Source organism: Rhincodon typus, chromosome 20 (genome assembly GCF_021869965.1).
Source record: "Rhincodon typus isolate 14 chromosome 20, sRhiTyp1.1, whole genome shotgun sequence".
In the NCBI taxonomy this organism is placed as follows: domain Eukaryota; kingdom Metazoa; phylum Chordata; class Chondrichthyes; order Orectolobiformes; family Rhincodontidae; genus Rhincodon; species Rhincodon typus.
Window position 1 is genome coordinate 34,501,821 of NC_063351.1, and position 20,958 is coordinate 34,522,778.

Consider the following 20,958-nt stretch of genomic DNA (forward strand, 5'->3'; position numbering starts at 1 on the left):
ATTTCGAGTCCTGTGACCCTTTCTCGGAAGTACAGAATTCATTCTGAAGGGTCACAGGACTCGAAATATTAATTGTTTTCTCTCTGCAGATGCTGCCAGACCTGCTGAGTTTTTACACCAGTTTCTGCTTTTGTTCATTTCAGATCTTTAGCATTTACAGTTCTCTTGTTTTATTTTAGAGCTTGTATGTTAGTTCATTGTTTTTGTATAAATGTTTATGGAATGATATTGATACTGTAATTTCTGAAATGTTATATAGGAAGTAGCCGAGAGTAAGCCTGCGCTGATTCCTAATCCTTATTTTCTACTTATTGCCAGTATGCAGTTTCTATCCCTCGGTTTGCCTTCCGTTCATGTGTCTATCAAGATGACTCTTAAATGTTGCTAACATTCTTGTTTCCACCATGGCGGTGTGTTCCAGGCATCCACCACCTTCTGTGTGAAAAATTCTCCCCTAAATTATCCCCTTCTTCCTTTCATAGAATCCCTACAGTGTGGAAACAGGCCCTTCGGCCCAACAAGTCAACACCGACCCGAGGAGCATCCCACCCTGATCCCCCATAAGCCACCTAAGCTGCACATCCCTGAACACTATGGGCAATTTAGCATGGCCAATCCACCTAGCCTCGCATATCTTTGGACTGTGGGAGGAAACGGGAGCACCTGGAGGAAACACACGCAGACAGTTGCCCGAGGGTGGAATTGAACCCGGGTCCCTGGCACTGAGACAGCAGTGCTAACCACTGAGCCACCGTGCCACCCCGAACCTGTGTCCTGTTGTAGTTGACCTTTCCACCCTGGGGAAGAAAAGCCTCAGCCTGTGTATTCTATCTGTGTCGATCATAATTTGTAGGCTTCTATTAGGTTGCTCCTCAGTCTCCGTCTTTCCAGTGAAAACAATCTAAGTTTATCAACCACTCTAAAGCCTGCCAGACCCGGCTTGGCTTTTATTCAATTTGTGCAAAACTAATGCATATAGATGTCCAACCTTATAGAAATTGGATGTCATAGAATTAGTACCATAAGAAAGAGGCCATTCGACCCATCCAGTCTGTCAGCTCTCTAGAGAAACGTAATTGGTCCCATTGCATCGCTGGATCCTTGTGGTCCTGCAAGATTTTCATTCAAATTCTAGTAGAATGTTCTTTTGAGGTCATTCATCATCTCCACTTTCTTGCGGCAGCAGGTTCCAGATCATTACCACATCATAAAGTATGTCCTTCCTCTCATCCCTTGTGCATCTATCTCTTGCCCAAAACCTTAAATCTGTTTTCCTTGTCCTTTTATAAAATAAGCTAATGTGCACTGCATTTTTGTTTTTGTTTCAGCTTGTACACCTCTGTTAAATGCCTCCTCATCTACATCTCTACCAAATTTCCCCCCCTTCAAGGAGAGAACTCCATTTCCTCCAACCTAATTTTGTAGCTGAAAGTTCTCACCTCAAACCATTCTAGTAAATGTATTTTGCATTTGTCAATGTCCCTCTTCTTTTTCTGAAATCTGATGTCCAGAACTGTACTACATATTCTAGTTGTGTCCGAACTAGAGCTTTGTAACATTTCAGGATAGCTGCACTGTTTTTATACTGAATGCTTCTGTCTGTGAAGTCTGTAGGTACTTTCTAAACAAACTGTTCAGAGATATTATTGTAAACTTCTGGATCAGGTAGAATTTGAACTCATGCCCCCGGCCCCAAGTTAGGGACACTAGTACTGTGCCACGAGAGCTTTTGCATTAACCCTATATGCTTTTTTTGCACTCTTTGGACATAACGTTCATCCAAGGCTGAAAGGATAACATCCCCCAGGTCCTCCTGTCCCTGCACACTCTTCAGAATTATGCTATTAAGTCCTTTTGCCTTCTCCCTATCCTTTCAACTGTAATGCATCAATTGTCACTTCTTTAATAAAATAACCTGTCATTTGTCTGTCTATTCTGAGAACACTTTCTCTGTCCTGTTGATTAGTATCATTTTCATTGACTGATGTATCTTCAAGCTTGGTATCATTGACAATTGTTGAAATTTTACTCTCTCTTCTAATATTTCATCATTTACCTAACTTTGAATCTTGAGCAACACCACTGTCTGTCTTTCTCCAGGCTGAGAAATAGCCATTGTATGTCATAAGTTATGACACAGAGGGAAGGTATTTGAACCACCAAGTCCATGCCAGATTTTTGTATTGGTCACTGAATCTGTTGTTTAGCCATTTTTATAAGCAGGCTGTCACTGATCCTCCTGTTTCATGAGCATCAATTTTATTTACGAACCATCTGTGTGGTTCTTTGTCCTGTTTACTTAAAACTCATATTGAAAACATTCACCTTTCTTTTTTGTCAGCTATGTCTCCCTGATTGGGGCTGTTAATCTGGACCATTCAGGGAACTCATATTCTGAGGTCCAGCTGGCTAACCTCGTTATAATCATTACAACACTCCTCTTCTGAGTCAATGGTCACAGAGAGGGCCAAATCCTTTAGGAGCCTCCTGGGATGTTTTGACACCGAGTCAGGTTCCTCCGACTTGGAATCAAACACAGGAGAGTGTAATAAATGGGAGCTTGCATCTTGTGCCGAGAGTACCTTGGTAGACCTGCACTCCCTTCTTCTGGAGGCAGAAGCATCGAGGTAGCTACTTCCGTCACGTCACCTCTGATTCAGAGGACTCAAGAATGTTTGACGGCGAGGGTGAATCAGGGGATCCCTGAAGTAGTTCTGAAGGCTCCGAGGGGCAGGCCAAGTTTTGCACCCACATGGTCTTCAGCTTTGGAGTTTTCAAATGGCCCGTATGCTTATTAAGGACAGTCACATGCACCTGAACTTTATGGTCCTGATCTTGGGTCGATCATGTCTCACCCATGAATTGCCATTTCTGTGATTCTTGCAGCAAACTTTGTCCCCTGTATCAAACTGTCTCTGTCACTTGGCAGAGTCTAGGGTTTGACATTGGAGTTCCTGATACTTCATCGAAATCTAAGGTCTGTCTATGAGACCGTTTTTAAGGTTGACCCTTTTTTAGAAGTTGATACAATAGGGCCAGGATGGATGCCAGGTTGTGTATGAACTTTCTATAATAAGTTACCATATTCAATAGATCTAAGCTCTTTGACAGATGTGGGGGCTGGGGCATCTTTCGTTGTTTCCATTTTTCCTTCCAACGGTTATAAACCAGTCTTGTTGATTCTATAGCCCAAGCAAATCACTTGGGGGGCCTGGAGCACACATTTTTACCTTAAGCATAAGCTGCCTTGGAAAAGCACCTCAGGACTATATCCAATTTCCCTATGTTTTCCTTATTAGTTTTTCCTGTTATCATGACTCTCTGAAGAAAATGGCGAACTGAGTAGACTTTGTAAAATGTTTTCTGTCGTCCACTGAAAAATTAAACAGGCTGACAATACACTGAATGGCAGTCTCGTATATTGCTACAAGCCCCCATGGGTATTAATTGTAGCAAATTTCTGAAAATCTTGGTCTAAACAGGATTACAAGTAAGTGTGGCTCTTGTCAAGCTTTGTGAAGGACAAACCTCCTGCTAGCTTTGTGTATAAATCCTTTTTCCGAGGGATAGGACGTTTTTTCAATTGTGAAAAACAGTTTGTTGTTTGTTTGAAATCCCCACAAAGGCGAATTTACCCATTGGACTCTTCAAAGAATTGATATGACCGGTATTGTCCATTCTGTGAATTGGACTGGATTGATGATTCCTTCAGTTTCCAGTCTTCAGTGTTTTGTTTCCACTTTTGCCTGTAAGGCAAATGGCACTGGATGGGCCTTCGAAAATCATGGAATTGCTTCCTGGTCAACATGCGAATTTTCTTTGTATGCTCTATAGTCCCTAGATGTTCCTGGAAAACCTCCCAGCATTTAATTAGGACTTCACTCAGGCAGCCATTTTATAATTGAAAAATGTTGAGCCAATCTAAGTGAATATCTTGCAAGCTATTTCATCCCATCAAGCTTGGGTCCAAGTTTGCTTCTACAATCACTGATAACTGACCCAGCTGCCTTTCATAAGAGACCGAAATAGAAGTGGTACCCGTAATCTGCAAAAATTCCCCAGTATGGGTTAGGATTTTAGAATTAGATTTTATTGTCATGTGTACTCAAGTACAGGGATACAAGAGTGAAAAGTGTACAATGTCACCATTCCTGACAGCATCTTGGGTTCAAAACCGTGGAAATGAAGTAGAAAAATAAAGAAGTAATGTTAAAAGTTGCTATTTGCCATGTGAATTGCTTATTGCACCAGCATGCCTGTTTTCACTGACTTATGAGCAGGGACACCTAAACCCCTTTGCATTTCACTATTTTCCCATCTCTCATCATTTAAGAGTTAACTTTGCAATGTCATTCCTCCTACCAAAGTGAAAAACATCACACTAATCCACATTATATTCTATCTGCCATTTTCTTGCCCATTCGGCCTGTCTAAATCCCCTTGAAGCGTCTTTGCATGTTTCTCACAATTCACATTCCTGCCAAGCTTTATATCATCTGCAAACTTGGAAATATTATAATTTACTCCACGCACAAATCATTGATATAAATTGCGAACAGCTGGGCTGTGAGCACTGATACTTGCAGCATCAGACTGCTTTCAGCCTGCAACCTGAGAATAGTCCATTTATTTCTACTGTCTGGTTTTGCCTGTTAAGCAACCCTCAAGCTATTCTAGTATGTTATCCTCAATCCTATTTGTTTTAACTTTATTTACTAATCTCCTATGTGGAACTTTATATAACAGCCTTCCGAAAATCCAAATATAGCACATCCATTGATATCCCCTTTAATGAATCTGCTCATCGGGGGCACACCTAAAATACTCTTGTCAGGTTTGAGAGACATAACTTCACTGTATTAAATTCACATTAACTCTGTGCAATCAGACAGTTATTTTCTTTTGATTCAATAATTGCATTATTTATAATCAATTCTGATAGTTTTCCTATTCTTGACAAGAGGCTGACAGGTATGCTGTTCTCTGTCTTTCTTCCCTTCCTTCTTAAATAGTGTGGTTACATTTGCAATCTTCCACTGTACTGGCAACTTCGCAGAATTGATAGAATTAACAGAAATTTGAAAAATGATCACTGATGCAACCATAACTTGAAGGTCTGTCAGACCAGGCTTCACACTGAATCTGAGTTGTTCAGTATTACAATAGATATCTGCAGCTTTCACTGCACAGTATGTGAGAAATATTACTGAACAGATACATGAGACAGCAGCAGGATGGGACAGTAATGGTTTTAGTCATGCAGGATTCCGGAGTGCAGTCTGATCAAAGGTTTGCTGGCTATAAATTGGCTAAATTTGGCTGTTACAAGATTTGGAGTGAACAGCAGCAACAATCCATTAGGAAACAGTTAAAGATTAAAGGGCAACCATGCAGCAAATGTGGAACATTTCATGCTACAGTTTTAACATTGTAAATTTCCTACCCTGCATTAGGATAGGAAAACAGAGCATTCTTTTAATTGCCAGCTTGGAGATATCTGTTTCCTTCAGCTGTAAAAAGAGGAACACAAACTAATTATTGAGAACTGTTTGTGATGAAATTGGAAATGGTATTATCATCCTCTTTTCCTGACCACTTTGTGACTCGTCAATCATTCGTTGTTGCATCTGAACATCAGGTTACATCATTAGTTCATGTAGTGAAGAGAGTTCAAATATCTGTTATCAGGTCAATTGCACCTGAGTAAATAATGGGACTCAATATTTGTCCCACCAGTGTTCTATTTGAAAAACATTAGAGTTAATAAGGAACTGTTACACAGATTTATACATGGCAGGCCATTCTAATGTACACAGGTTGTTGAAGGAAGTTTGCAAATTGAGTTCAGATGTTACGTGTTTTGTTTTTCAAAACCATTTGACAATTAACCACACACAAGATATGTTCTGAAAATGAAGTCCTATAATGTCGGTGGTAAAATAATGGATTGTTGGAATAATACTTGTAGGATTTGAATCTAAATATTGTTTTCGTCCTATGTCGATAAATGATGAGTTATACCGTCAAGATCAATGTTGTAAACTCTGAACTGTATATACATAGACAATCCAGACATACACAGAAGTAATTATATCTTTGTTGGCTAATGCTATCAAACTGGAAAACTTGAGAAAAGATATTGGAGACTGCAGGAAAACAGCACAAGGGGGAGTTCAGAGCAATATGGTCGATATAACAATGTAGACAATGTAGTCAAGTACATTTAATTGGTGAGCTGGAGGGAGAGATATACCGAACAAGAATAACATTTATAATTAGCAAAATTCTCTGGAATAAATAGAATAGTACGTAAATTATTTAAAGCAGATTGCAAATGAAATCATTTTGGAAAGGCAAGCGAGATTCTGGATTTAACTATGGGTACATTGAACATAAAAAGAAAAGGTAATAAATCCAAAAAGTCTGGAAAGATGTTGTAATATTTTATACAATTTTGATTATTTAATTGCAGAAAAGATGTTTTGATCATAAAAAAGTGCAAAATGGATCCATTACATTGATGGTGGGGATGAAGAGAGATGACACTTATGTTGTCAAGAAAAGACGTGTTGCCAAAGCTTTTTGTCTTGCATTCATCAGGACTTGCAAGGATAGGCGATAAATGCTTTCCTAGCTAGGGATGTCCATTTGCCATGAATTAATTAGAAAATAAAGAACACTAAAATAGTCCCAACAGTTTGAACTGCAAGAGGATAGGATATTGATTGGTTAGCAAGCCTATTCTGGCAATGGCATTACCATGACTTGAATACGTTTCATTTGTTTTTATAGGCTGTGTCCCTGTGAGTGAATGTCTTTTGCTTCTAGTGACCTTAAATGAATCATGATACAAGCTTGACTGATTATCTTAAATTGTTAGTGCAGGTATTAACACATTCAGGATTATTCGACAAGCTCTGTCTAATTTCAGATTTATAAGTAACAGATGCTAGCAGAGGCTGGTTAAACTAGTTTGAAATTCTTGCATTTAACTGAATGCGAGATGAAAATCAATGTATCTCCCTTTTTAGCAATATTTAAGGTCCGTTGTAACCAGAATTAATTCTGACGAATTGGAAGAACTGTTGATTTGAGTAAAGTAAGACAAAGGGCTATCTAATAGTGTGCAACATCTAAAGAAGTTGTATACTGTTATGAAGTTGGGTGAAGTATTCATGAATTGGAAGGCAGGAAGTTAGAATTTGTTGGTAAAAATGATTGTGGGGAAAAGAGTGTCATGGTCTCTTTAAGAGCTTGTGTTTTGTCTGTGCTTGAAAGTTTATAAATGCAGGTGCAAAGAGAGTGCCCAAATGGAAACATTTTGTATAGAACAGCCAAGCAGCATTTTTTTCCAAGAGAACAAGTTTGAATTTGGCCAATTAATTTAAATCAAGCACCAAGATACAGAAAGCCAATTGAATTTAAATCTGGTGTTGACAACCTGAAACCAATCATGTTATAAGAATTTGATTTTGTCATTACGGGTATATAAGACATTTGGAATAAGGCATACAAGGCATTTGGAAAATCGGAGGAAGCCATCCGCCACCTGCTATGTTAGCACCATTCAACTCTGAGTAAGTCCAACTAATTAATCAAAGGTACCATGGTATTTCAGCTCAAAACCCTCGTTGAAGAAATTATAGTGATAAAACACCCCTGACAGAATTAGTGGAAGAAAAGCGGTCGTGAAGAGAGCAGAGATGACAGAATATTCCAGAAGATAATCTGTGCAAACTTGGAGAGATTAAGTTATAATTCATGATCCGCTTATTAATTGGGCTTATTAAGTGGGACTTGTGTTTATTTGAAGAGTATTCCAGGAGCATTTAGACCAGTTAGGAAGTAGGTAGTTGTACAAGGGGGAATTGTCAGTTTGTTAGTAATTCTCTTAATTTGTTCATTGTTGGGTTAGATAAAAAAAATTGTTTCTTGTTACTTGTAAAACGGAGATGAAGGATTTTCTTTCTTTTAACCATTCTTTTAATAGATTAAAGGGAAAGATGAGCTTCTTTGGGTGTTTTGGCAGTAATTATTAGAGGGACTCCCCTACTCCTGTCATAACAGATTGGGGCTTTTGTTTTAGTTTAATTATCAGAAGTGTTTGGTTATTCCCCCTCCATAACAATAGTGGTGTATTATTTCTACGTAACAGAGACATTGGGTGGCATGGTGGCTCAGTGATTAGCACTGCTGTGACACAGCACCAGGGCCCCGGGTTCGATTCCACCCTCAGGCAACTGTCTGTGTATTTGCACATTCTCCCCTTGTCTGCACAAGATTTCTTCCGGGTGCTCCGGTTTCCTCCCGCAGTTCAAAGATGTGCAGGGTAGGTGGAATGACCATACTAAATTGCCCTGTAGCATCCAGGGATGTGTAAGCTAGTGTCATTAGCCATGGGAAGTATAGGGTAGGGGGTGGGTCCGGGTGGGATGTTCTTTGGAGGGTTGGTGCGGACTTATTGGGCTGAATTGTCCTTTTCCAGATTGCAGGGAATCTACGATTAATATTTTATTCTTGGAAAGTGTTATTAAAAAGTGGAATTGAAATTATGTTGATCACATGGGAAGCAATTTAGTTTAAAAAAAAAACCCCAAAATATTGAAAATGAATGATATGGAGAAGGAGCAGGGCAATGTAAGTGATTAATTTCAGAATGGAATGATCCACTGTTAGACATGATGGTCCAGTTCTAACATTTTGTGCTGAAGTATCTTTGCCCCTTTGCCTTGCGATTCAATTTTTGATTCACTTCTGATCCTAATGCATCTGTGTACAGAAGGGTTCCTAACCTCTGACCATTTTGTGCACAGTGGCATGCGATGATTTGCCTTACCAAAATGCAACACCTCCCATTTATCTAAATTAAACTCCATCTGCCATGCCTCAGCCCATTGGCCCATCTGATCAAGGTCCCATGTGACTCCCTTTTGTGTCTTTCCTTTCCCTCTTTGAATTATCCTCTTTCTTTGAAGAATCTTCACTCTTCTGTTTGGCAACTAGGCACTCACTGCACTGGTTCGGAACAGGACTCCTCATGGGGAAATTATAGGCAGAATCTGCTTTCCAGCATTCTGTGACACAGTACTTAGGCATTAGATTCATCCTGCCAATTAGTGAGAGTATTTGGGTTGATCATACAAGGAACATGATTATTATATTGTAAACACTGTAAACTACAGAAAACCATCCAACTATTTAATTCCATAAAATTCTTCTAACATAGCTGCAATACCCATCCAGAGCTCTTAATATCAACCATGCCCGCGAGAGTACGTGCTGGGCTGGAACAAGCTCATACCCGTAGTCAAAATTGGAGAACTAGTCGTCCTTGGGCAATCGTATGCATCTAGTGTCAGTGTGATATTGGCAGAGATCTGAGATCAGCAAGAGTTGAGCTTAGCAAGGCAGATGCTTTTGAATGAGATAAAAATAAAAGGGTACTTGTCTTTACAAGTAAGAGTTAAACTATATTTCTTGATTAATAAATGGGGTGTACACTTCTGTTTAATAACTGACTATTTAAAGAGGTGTATGTTATTTTTTCAGGCACAATACAAAACGTATTGAACACGTTCCGTTTTATTTTATTGAGCAGCTAGGGTGTTAGAAGTTCTTGACGTGGTTTTCAGAAATCTGGTTTAAATCTCTTTTATCCACGATTGTATGTATACTGTAAAACCTTTGCAGAATTCCACATAAAATTGAATACATTTACGATCGAGAGAAACAAATTTTCAGACATTTATTCAGAATTATTGGATAGGAGGAGAAAATAAAGTTGAGGTAGAAAATCAATTAAATTATTAAAATGACAAAGGGTTTGTATTGTTTCTTCATATTCTGTGTGTATTTAAAGATAACAACTGAGTTTAACACCATGCACATTTTTGCACAAGACAAACAACTGCAATATGCAAATTGTGTCAGACTGAGACCTTTTGTACATTCACGAACCATAAAAGCAAAATTACAAGGAGCAGGCTAATTGACCTATTGATTCTATTCTGCCATTCAGTGACAACATGCTTAATTTGATAGCAGCCTTAACTCCATTTTTCTGCCCATCCCCTATAATCCTATATTCTTGTGTCAATCAAAATCTGTCTAAATCTGCCTTGAAAGTATTTAATAAAGCAGCCTGTACTGCTCTGTTGGAAGAGAATTCCAAAGACAAACCACTGTCTGAGAAAAGAAATTCCTCCTTATCCCCATTTTAAATGCGAGACCCCTAATTTTCAATTAGTGCGCCCTACTCTTAGGTTCCCCCACTAGAGGAATGTCAGCATTACCTGGTTAGGCCGCCTCAGAACTATCTGCATTTCAATAAGATCATCTCTCATTCTTCTGAACTGAGTTTAGTCTTAACCTGTTCAACTTTTACGAATAAGATAACCCTTCATCCCAGGAGAAAGTCTCATGAAACTTGTCTCCGCTGCTATAATAGAAGTATAATTTCCCTTCAGTAAGAGACCAAAACTGTGCTCATTCTATCCCCCTTACAGCAAAAGCCAACATTCCTCCAGTGTTATCTGTTGATTTTCTCTTAAATACGTACTTTGTATCCCTTCCTGTCAATTACTATTTCCTGTATCAATATCTTTCTCTTTTGCCTCATCTTCTGTCTGATTTCGTGCATCTTCCCTTTTTTTATTATTCATTAGTGGGATGTTGTTTTACTGTCAAGGTTGATATTTGTTGTGTGTCCCTGGTTGCTCTTGACTTGAATGGCTTCTTCAATTACTTCAGATGATAGTTAAGACTTAATTATGTTGCTTTGCTGTGGTAAAACCAAAATGCTGGAGAAGCTCAGCAGATCTGGCTGCATTCTGAAGAAAAGTCTCGAGCACTTCCTGTGTTTATTTCAGATTTCCTGCACAGGCAGTATTTTGCTCTCATTACTTTGCTGTGGTTCTGGATTCGCATGGAGACCAGACCAGATAAGGACAGCAAGTTTCCTTCCCAAAATGACATTAGTGAACCAGATTGTTGATTCAAAAAAAATAAGCAATGGTTACATGGTTGTTATTAGGTTAGCTTTTAATTACAGGTTTTTTTTAAAATTCTGTTGGTTTGAACCATGGTTGGGTTTGAACCCAAGTCCTCAGCTGTGTCTGTAGAGAACTGGTACGTTATCACTATGCCGCCACGTTCCTTGATCACTTACCCCCATTTTTTAGTTTAAAATCCTCTCTACTTCCCTAGTAATGAGGCTGTTAAGACTACCAGCCCTGGCACAGTTCAGGTGTAAGTCATTCTAATGGTGCAGATTGGTGCATGTGCCCTAAGGACCAGAGCCCACTTCTCCACACCAGTCTTTGAACCATGTGTTATGCATCTGATTTGATTTCTGTATGCAATTTGTATGTTGGTTAGGTAGTAATCCAGAGGCTGTGACCTTTTGAGGGTCTGCTTCATAGTTTGGTGCCAAATTCCTCATACTGGCTCTGCGGAGCCACCACCTGATTGTCTTTGTCTTTGGTACCTACATGGAACACGAAGACTGCATCTACTTCCTCCCAATGCAAGTTCTTCAGATCAGTCTGGATGTCCTGAAACTGAGCAATAGGAGGTAACAAAGTCACCTAGACTTGTGCTGTTTCCTGTAGAGAGTGGTGTGAAGCCCTCAGGCTGAGCTCTCCCTGGCTAGTACTAATGTCTCTTATTTGAATAGCTTCTGGTATTATCATGCATTCGTCAGTTTGCTCATCTACGCTGCATCCCCCACTCTAATCCAAGCAAGCTTAAAGAATCTCAAAGCTGTTGGACAATTGCAGATGCTCAGAATCCCCTTACCTGCCTCACTTGCAGTCACGCTTTCTTAGCCCTGCACTTTGACCAACTTAGAAGACCCTGATCTAAGAGGAGTGACTTTCTGCTGGCACAAAGAATCCACATAGCTTTCCCCCTTCCCGATGTATCACAGTGTCTGTAGTTCAACTTCCAGCTCAAATTTTGAGCAGCAGCTTCTTGAATTTTAATCAACTACAGCAGGCATGTTTGCGTTGTAATAAACTGGCATCCAGGAGTGCACACGTGCTCCTGTGTTGTTTGACCCATCCTGTATCCTTAATGAGTTCTAATAAGCGACTCAATTATTTTAATCAATTATATATTTCCTTTTGCTTTTATATGGATCAGAAGCTATATTACTTTGAACGTTAGAAATAGAGTAAACCCTGATCATTTACCAGACACTAACCTAATAACTCGCTTTTTATCCTACAGCAGAGTGAAAACTACTTCCTGGAGGCTGAAATAATTAGAATAAGCAGGAAAACAAAAAGGAACCCTACTTCTCTTCCTTCCCTAACTTGCTTAATCACTAAACTCTCTGTACACCAGTGTATATTGCACTAAGTTGGCTAGTTTTATTTGTTCCTAATACAAAAAGCCTAGCTGACCCAGTTGTATAGAAACCAGTTTCAGAAGTGTGTTCAATTAACTAAGCCCAACTACTCTTCCAGCTTATAACCTTGCTAAAGGCTAGAAATTTTGGAATTTAAACCAAATTTCAGTTAAATGCAAACTAAAACCAAAGTAATTTGTGTAAACTGATTAAAACTGTTACCCACAATTGCCATCATTCATGGCAGATTTGATTATCGCCTCAACTCCCACATTCTCACCTACCCCCCATAACATTTTCACTCCCTGTCAAGCAAAAGTCTATCTCCCTCTACTTCAAGTATATTCAGTGACCCATTACGAATGCTCTCTGGGAGAAGAGTTTCAAAGACAGTCAACATACTGAGAGAGATGGAAAAATAAATTTTCATTTTCATTTTCATCTTAACTGAAAGACCCCTTATTTTTACAATGTTTCCTCCTGTTATGTGCCTCAGTAAGATCACATCTTATGAATCTAAACCCCAATGGATACAGGCACAGCCTATCCAACCTTTGCACATAAGGAAAAAAAAATCCATGTGTCAGCCATTTGATCCTTCTCTGAACTGCTTCTAATGTACTTATATCCTTCCTTCAATAAGGAGACCAAAGCTGTATACAATACTTCATATTGTTGTTTCACCAATGCCCTGTACAATTGTTGTTTCTTTTATATTCCATTCCCCTTGCATTGAACAAGAATATTCAGTTGATATTCCTAATTGCTTGCTGTACCCCCATATTAACTTCACGATTCATGTAACAAGATACCAGATTGCTCTGTACCTCAGAGTTCTGCAATCTCTGTCCATTTTCCATTCTTACTACCGAGGTGGACAAATTCACATTTTCCACGTTAAATTCTTAATCTATCTTTTATTCTTTAAATATCCTGTTAGTAACTTGTTTTCCTCTGTGACCTTGTCATGAGCAAATTCAGCAATCACACATTTGGTTCTGTTATCCAAGTCATTCATATAAATTGTGGGAGTTGAGGCCCAAGCATTGATCCCTGTTGCATTCCACTTGATATTTCTTGCCAATTTTCTATCCATGTTATTATGTTAGCCGGTATACCCTGAATTCCTATTTGGTGCATTAACCTATAATGTGGCATCTTTTCAAATGCCTCTGGAAATATAAGTGCAGCATATCCACACGTTTCTCTTTATTCACATTACTTGTCACTTTGTCAGAAAACTTCCATAAGTTAGTCAAACATGTCTGTAATTTTGCCCTATTTGGTGAAAATTCACATTCAGATTTCTAAGTATCCCTCTCTGTCAATCAAAAAATCCAGCATTTTCTCTATGACGGGCGTTTGCTGCATTGTATCTCCTTCCTTGTAATATTTGAGAATTTGTTGACAGATCTGTGAAGTGACTCTCACTCAATAATATCCTTCTGAATGATGCTCATTTTGGGTTCTGTCAAGGCACTTTGTTCCAGACATCATAAAGCCTTCGTATAAACTTGTACAAAAGAGTTGAATTCAAAAGGGGAGTTGAATGTGACTGCCCTTATCATTAAGGCATTTGATCAAGCATGATATCAAGGAGCCCTAAGACAATTGAAGTCAGGGAAAACACTTTACTTGTTGGAGTCATACCCGGCATAAAAGATGATTGTAGGTTTTGAATGTTAGTCAATGAACTGGAGGAGAAAAAGTATCTCTATTGTGACTCTACATAGTCTATTCACCAACTACAAGCTTCAAGTCAGAGTTGGATTGATTATTCCCTGCCTGCCTGAATGAGAGCAGCACCAACGACATCACCTAAGACAAAGACCACTTAATTGGCACTCATCCATCAACTTACACTCTCTCCACTATCAACTCATAGTGGAAGCAAATGTGTACCATAAGCAGTTGTTTAAACAACTGGCTTAGTTTCATTTGTCAGCATTTTCCAAAAGTGCAATAATTGTCACTTAGATGGACAAAGCATGAAATCACCATTACCTGTAAATTCTCAGTCACACCCCTTCCTGACTTAGGGGGAGGTGATGGCTTAGTGGTATTATTACTAGACTATTAATCCCGAGTGCCAGGTGATATTCTCAGGACCCAGGTTCAAATCCCGCCATGACGGATGATAGAATTTGAATTCAATAAAAATCTAGAATTAAAAGTCGAATGATGACCATGAAACCATTGTTGATTGTCAGGGAAAACCCATCTGGTTCACTAGTGTCTGGTTCAGGGAAGGAAATTGTCATCCTTTGGTGCCAACACGGAGTGGAGCTGGAGGAACACAGCAGGTCAGGCAGCATCAGAGGAGTAGGAAAGTTGATGTTTTGGGTCGGAACCCTTCTTCAGAACTTGATATCTTAAACTGCCATCCTCACCTGGACTGGCCCACATGTGACTCCAGACCTGCAGCAATGTGGTTGACTCTCAACTGCCCCCTCGGCAACTAAGGATGGATAATGAATGCTGGCCTAGCCAGCGATGATCACATCCTACTGACCTAAGCTCCAATTCAATGTGATCTAACATTGTATGACATAACTGGTTTCGTCCATACTCAATAGGTATTTTAAGAGTAAAGTTAGAATAACATTATAATTAACTCTTTACTCCAGAGCCCTATCTTGTAAATTTTTATCACTTTAGTTCATTACCAGCCTACTTCAACTTTCCAAACATTCCCTGATTCTTGAGGATCATCAGCATCTCATAAATCTCACCTGTGTATCTCTTGGGATGCTATGAGAACTGTTATCAGTTCCTGTGGATTTGTGTTGAGTCTTTCCAAAGTATCTTGGGACCTGAACTTTGGTATGTTAAGGTCTACTTGGATGCCTTCAGTTACATAGCAGATATTGCCAGCACCTTTACTGATAACTTGAGGAAAGTAATCTGTATGTGTGCTACCAATTTTATATTGTATGAGACACATAAGTTGGATGAAAACTCATGTTTACAGGATCATATGTTGTTAAACAAAACTTCTCAGTGTTTTGAATGGAAGGCATTTTGAATAGAAGACCTGTTTTGGTCATGTAATGAAAGCTGAACTTGTCATGTGTTTGCCTAGAGCTTTAACAGAATTATTGAATATTGTTTAATGGAAAATAATTTTGTTTTAACTTTGCTTGTGTGGGTGTTCTTTGAATATTAACTACAAGGTTGCCTGGAGTAATTTGCCAACCAGTTGAAATAATTTACATGTTGACATATTAACATTTTATTGGAACATTTGTAATATTCTTCTGCACTCTGATAATGCTTGCAGATGCAATAACAACTTTCATTTATGTAATATCTTTAATATTATGAGACCTACTTAGGCATTTTACTGGAACGTTATACAAGGAAGTATGATACCTCATATTTCTTGTCCCATGACTCTTTTTCTACCTTAAAACAAAATTTTTGGAAGTCTAAATAAAATATCGACCATGTAAGTAGAAACCATTGATAGTCGCTCTGATCCAAAATAAAGAGCAATCATGGAATGGCAGCTTTGAGTTTTTAAATAAAGTGACTTAAGTGTCTCATAAGTAAATTTTAGGAGCTTGATGCACTAGGTGCCCTTTTTCTAATTTTGAACTACAGTTTGCTGAGCACTCATTCAAAATATTGTTACATTGGGGGTGGAGAATGAGTCAAGAACACTCTGCAAATTGTCTACAAGCGCCATTTAGGTTCAGATTTCTGCGTATTATATCTGAAATTTAATGGTCAAATTATTCAGCCAAGTTAACTAGCATATATGACAATATGCACGAATATTAAAATTGACTGGGTACGTGAAGGATAAAATGTTGGCTCCGTAATGGCTTGTTTGAATTTATTCGAAGAAGAAAAATCACAACAGATGCACTTTTTTTTTATAGCTTGTCAATGTAATGGTCACAGCACATGCATCAACAGCAGTATTTGTGAACAATGTAAGAATCTGACTGCTGGAAAGCAATGTGAAGCTTGCATGCAGGGATACTACGGAGACCCAATTAATGGTGGCAGATGTCAATGTAAGTACTCATTCAAATACTCTGAAATGTTTAATATAAAATCACTTGTATATATTCCAGATTGTTTTTCTCAATAGATTAATAATAGATATAATAAACTGAAGTTTTGTCTGTTTAATATTAGTAAACGTCATTAGTCATTTTCAGTAAAATTGTAATAAGGTTGTGGTTTAATATTGGTGGTTGCAAGCAGCTAGCATAGACAGGAATAATGCATCATCTACCCCTGTGCCACAGTGGATGAATCACCTTTTTACTTTGGCCATTCCTGAAAGGAAAAGCTATTGTGTTCTATAGAATGGTTTCTTTGATTCATAAGCTTTTCTAAATTGTTTACACTCACAAGGCAGTTTTTGTTTTGACCTTTCTTGTATCTGTTTGGACTTCAAAGCAAAATGGCATATGCCAAAGTGGCTTCAGTAAATCTCTGCTTTGGCAGACAACTAATTAGTTGGGGCTAGTGAAATCAAGCAATGCAAATTGTTGATTTAATGTATCATTTTCTTCATATGAGATGTTGGTACAGGGTAAGTGTATTATAATTTTATTCATTAGTGGGACATGGGCATTTTATTGTTCGTACCTAGTTGCCCTCGAAGGTGGTGATGGTGAGCTGCTGCTTTGAACCACTGTAGGCTACATGCTGCTGGTTGATTCACAATGCCATTAACGAGGGAATTCCAGGATTTTGACTCCGTGACAGTGGAGGAATAATGATATATTTCCAAATTAAGATGGTGAGTGGCTTGGAGGGGGATCTTGCAGATAGTGGTATACCCATGTATCACCTGCCCCTATCCTTCTAGATGGAAGTGGTTGTGGGTTTGGAAGGCGTTGGCTAAGAATCTTTGGTGAATTCCTACAGTGCGTCATGAGATAGTACACACATCTGCTGAGCATCACTGGTGGAGGGAGTGAATATGATGTCAGTGAAGTGGCTGCTTTGTCTTGGATGGTGTCAAGTTTCTTGAATGTTTTTGGAGGTGCACCCATCCAGGGAAGTGGGCTGTATTCCATCACATTCCTGACTTATGCCTTGTAGATGATGGACAGGTTTTAGGGAATCAGGAGGTGAGTTACTCGCCGCAGTATTCCTAGCCTCTGACCAGCTTTTGGTGAGTCCAGTTCAGTTTCTGGTCAATGATAACCCCCAGAATGTTGATAGTGGGGGACTCAGTGATTGTAAATCATTGAATATCAATGGCAGTGGTTAGATTGACTGTTATTGGAGATAGTCATTGTCTGGTATCTGTGTGGCACAAATTTTCTTGCCACTTGTCAGCCTAAGTCTGGATACTGTCCAGATCTTGTTGCATTTGAACATGGATTGCTTCAGTATCTGAGGAGTAATGAATGGTGCACATTATGAAATCATTAGTCAACATTCCCACTCTACCCTTATGATGGAAGGAAGGTCATTGTTGATGCATCTGAAGATTGTTGGGCTAGGACACTATCCTGAGGAACCCCTCCAGAGATGTCCTAAAGGTGAGATAACTGACCTGCTATTCAACTGTTGGTTCCGGTTTTCTTCCCTCTTCCCGCGAAAGCAATGTTTTCTTGTTTCCTGTTTCTGACTGTGTGTGTCTCTAGGGGTTTTGGTGACTTTGTGTGTTCTGATTGGTTCATTAACTTTTGTGGTGACCATAAAGTAGTAGGGTTTGAGAATCTGCACATGTTCTCAAGTGGGTTGTCACATCGTTGATAAATTTAGAAAACAGGATATGTATTCTATACAAGAATAATAATGGAATTTAACTGACTCATATGTAAGATTGTAAAAATTCTACATGATGATTCTAATTCACTATTTATCCTTAAATGCTTGGACTGTGCTAAGCTGTTGAACATGTTTAGACCCCAAGTATTAACTGGAGTTAGATTTTCAGAAGGAAAGAGGCTTTACAAACAGATGTGAGAAGTCTTTAAAAAAAAAAAAAAATCCTGGAAAAACATTCATTCCCATCTCCTTTTTGGCTCAAATGGGACATTCTGCAATTACTTTAGGAACAGAAGATTCAGCGATAGCAGCAATGTGAGACTGCCCAGATACAGGCTAATTATGTCAATCCAAAAGTAGAATCTGGATTAAGATTAATGAGGATAGAGGCCTCTTTGGCAATTATAAGAGATGCGGGAATTGGGGATCCACAACAGAATTATGAAACTCAGGAATACCCAGAATATGATCAACAGACGAATCAGTTGCAAACCGGAGTACCGTTATTCAATGAATTGTCCTAAGTGGAACAACAGGGCTATTGACTTAATGAATGACTAAGAAGGTTGGAAAGGAGAAGATGGTGATGCTGATCAGGTAGAGAGAATTGGATTAGTTACAAGAAAGTTCAGCTCATTCATGAATGTTTCAGTTGCAGCGTATGTGTGTCCACAATATGTGGAGTTGATTGATTAAATCGTTACCAAAATTCTTTAAATAATGAGGACCAAAGTAATTTGAAGGAATTACAAGACAAAAATGCTTAAATATTTTAAAATTACATCAGTGGTAAATGTAATGCATGTAAAAATGTATAGGAGAACCTAGTTACAACCTACAGTGAGTGTCCCATTAGTGAGACACTGAGACAAAGTTGTAGCAATACAATGGAAAAATGCATCAATTCGATGATGAACTCAATATTAATTGCCAAGTTTTGCTGAAATTTCAATTCTGGATTAACACTGGTTGATTGAAATTAGGCAAGGCATTGCCTTGAATGGCAATGACCTATTTTATTGGTCATTGCCAGTTGAAACTGGCGTAGTGTGTTACATTCTTGCAATTGGCATGACAATTGTCTACCAAACACGCACATACAGCTTCAGGAACAACTTCTTTCTGGCCATAATCAGACTGCTGAATGTACTCTAGCCTCAAATAATGTAACCTGCAATATAACCTGTATGCCTCTAAGTTTTTTTGATCTGTACATCCTTTGCTTGTTGTGATCTGCCTGTACCACTCGTAAACAAGGCTTTTCACTACATTTCGGTACACATGTCAATAAAATCAATCAATCAATCAGAGTTCACTTGCCAACAAGTCAGCAACCTCTCATACTGTGCAAATGTTATTTTTCCTTCACACTGGTATTCTTACAAATTCTCCTGATGATGCAAGATTAAAAGCTTCAAAAAAGATTTTTTTTCAGTAATGCTAAAGAGAAAAGAATAACAGTGGATAAGATAATGGAGAAATCGATTAAAGGACTGGACTGGGGACACAGGCTAAATTGCTAACTAAAAATAATGGAGGTATTTGACTGATGAATTTAGGGATATGTCTAAAAATGTTAACATTGTGGTAATGAACATTGTAGCGCAAAGTCATTTCAGTAATGGAATGTTTGAAAGAGATTACGCAGTTGGATGATATGCTTCATAAAATCCTGGTGGATGGCCAAGTTTTAAATTAACATCTCCCTTTCCACAGGCAGTCTGTGTGAAGAAGTCACAGCAAATGGTTGGTGGCTACATTGCATGTTAATTGTTTTTTGGGAGAAATCTGAAAATTCCTTTGGTAATGAGTGATCATACTCTGGCTTGTGAATAGTCTGTAATTAACTCTGCTTATTCTGAATACTTGAATGCCCTACAGAACAATCATAAAGGCTGAGGTTTCACAGAAAATTCAACAAGTCTTTGGATATATGGTCACAGAAACAGACCCTTCAGCACACTGCTGACTACAAACACCAAACTAAACTCATCCCATTTACCCGCACTTGGTCCATGGTCTACTATGCCCTGGCATTTTCAGTGTCCCTCCAAACGCTTCATAAATGTTGTGAGAGTATCTCCCTCCATTGTTCTCTCAGAATTGAAACATGCTTCTGGGTGATTTTTTTTCTCTGATCTCTTCTAAATTACTTACCCCTCACCTTAAACTTGTGCCCTCCAGTGTTAGACACATTTGCCATGTGGAAAAGATTCTCCCGATCTGCTCTGTTTATGCCTCATAATTTTGTATACCTCAATCACATCCCACCTCAGCCTCCTCTGCTGTAAAGGAAAAGACAGCCTATCCAATCTCTCCTCATATTTGAGACGTTCACCTCAGGTAACATCCTGGTAAATTTTCTTTGCACCTTCTCCCTCACCCTGCACAGTCACATCCTTCCAATCATCCTTTGGTCATCAGATCAATGCAGGGAACATGGCATATTATGAAAGAGAAGAGCAGAAAGAGTGGATAAGTTTGTTTAAGGTTGTGATAGAAAATCAGCAATTATACAGAGTGGCAACTAAATTGTTAGGCTATATTCTTTAGGTTTAATTGGCACTGATGACACAGTAAATGAATCTGAAGAGCTGGTTTCTTGTATCCCAGTCGTTCCATTACCATGCTGGGTAACCTCCTCAGTGCAGCCTCCAATGAAGCATCGGTGTGTTTTCCTGTCTGGTTTTTAAACTCGAGTCCGTTGAGCTAGATTGCCTCACTTCCGGTTTTCCTACGTAGCGGAATGTATATGGGGTCGAGTTCAATGTGTTTATTAATAGCATGCTTTGTGGACTGCCAGGCTTCTAGGAATTCTCGTACATGTCTCTGCCTAGCTTGTCCCAGGATTTTGGTGTTGTCCCAGT

General features: G+C 38.8%; 1 protein-coding gene across 1 annotated transcript in view; it reads left to right on the forward strand.

Moving 5' to 3' along the window:
- The window catches only part of atrnl1b (attractin-like 1b), an 843,599-nt gene that overhangs the window by 212,170 nt on the left and 610,471 nt on the right, over positions 1-20,958 (forward strand). Inside the window, exon 15 of the mRNA XM_048609206.1 lies at positions 16,234-16,371. Coding sequence (XP_048465163.1) covers positions 16,234-16,371 — 138 coding nt within the window. The remainder of the gene's footprint in view (positions 1-16,233; positions 16,372-20,958) is intronic.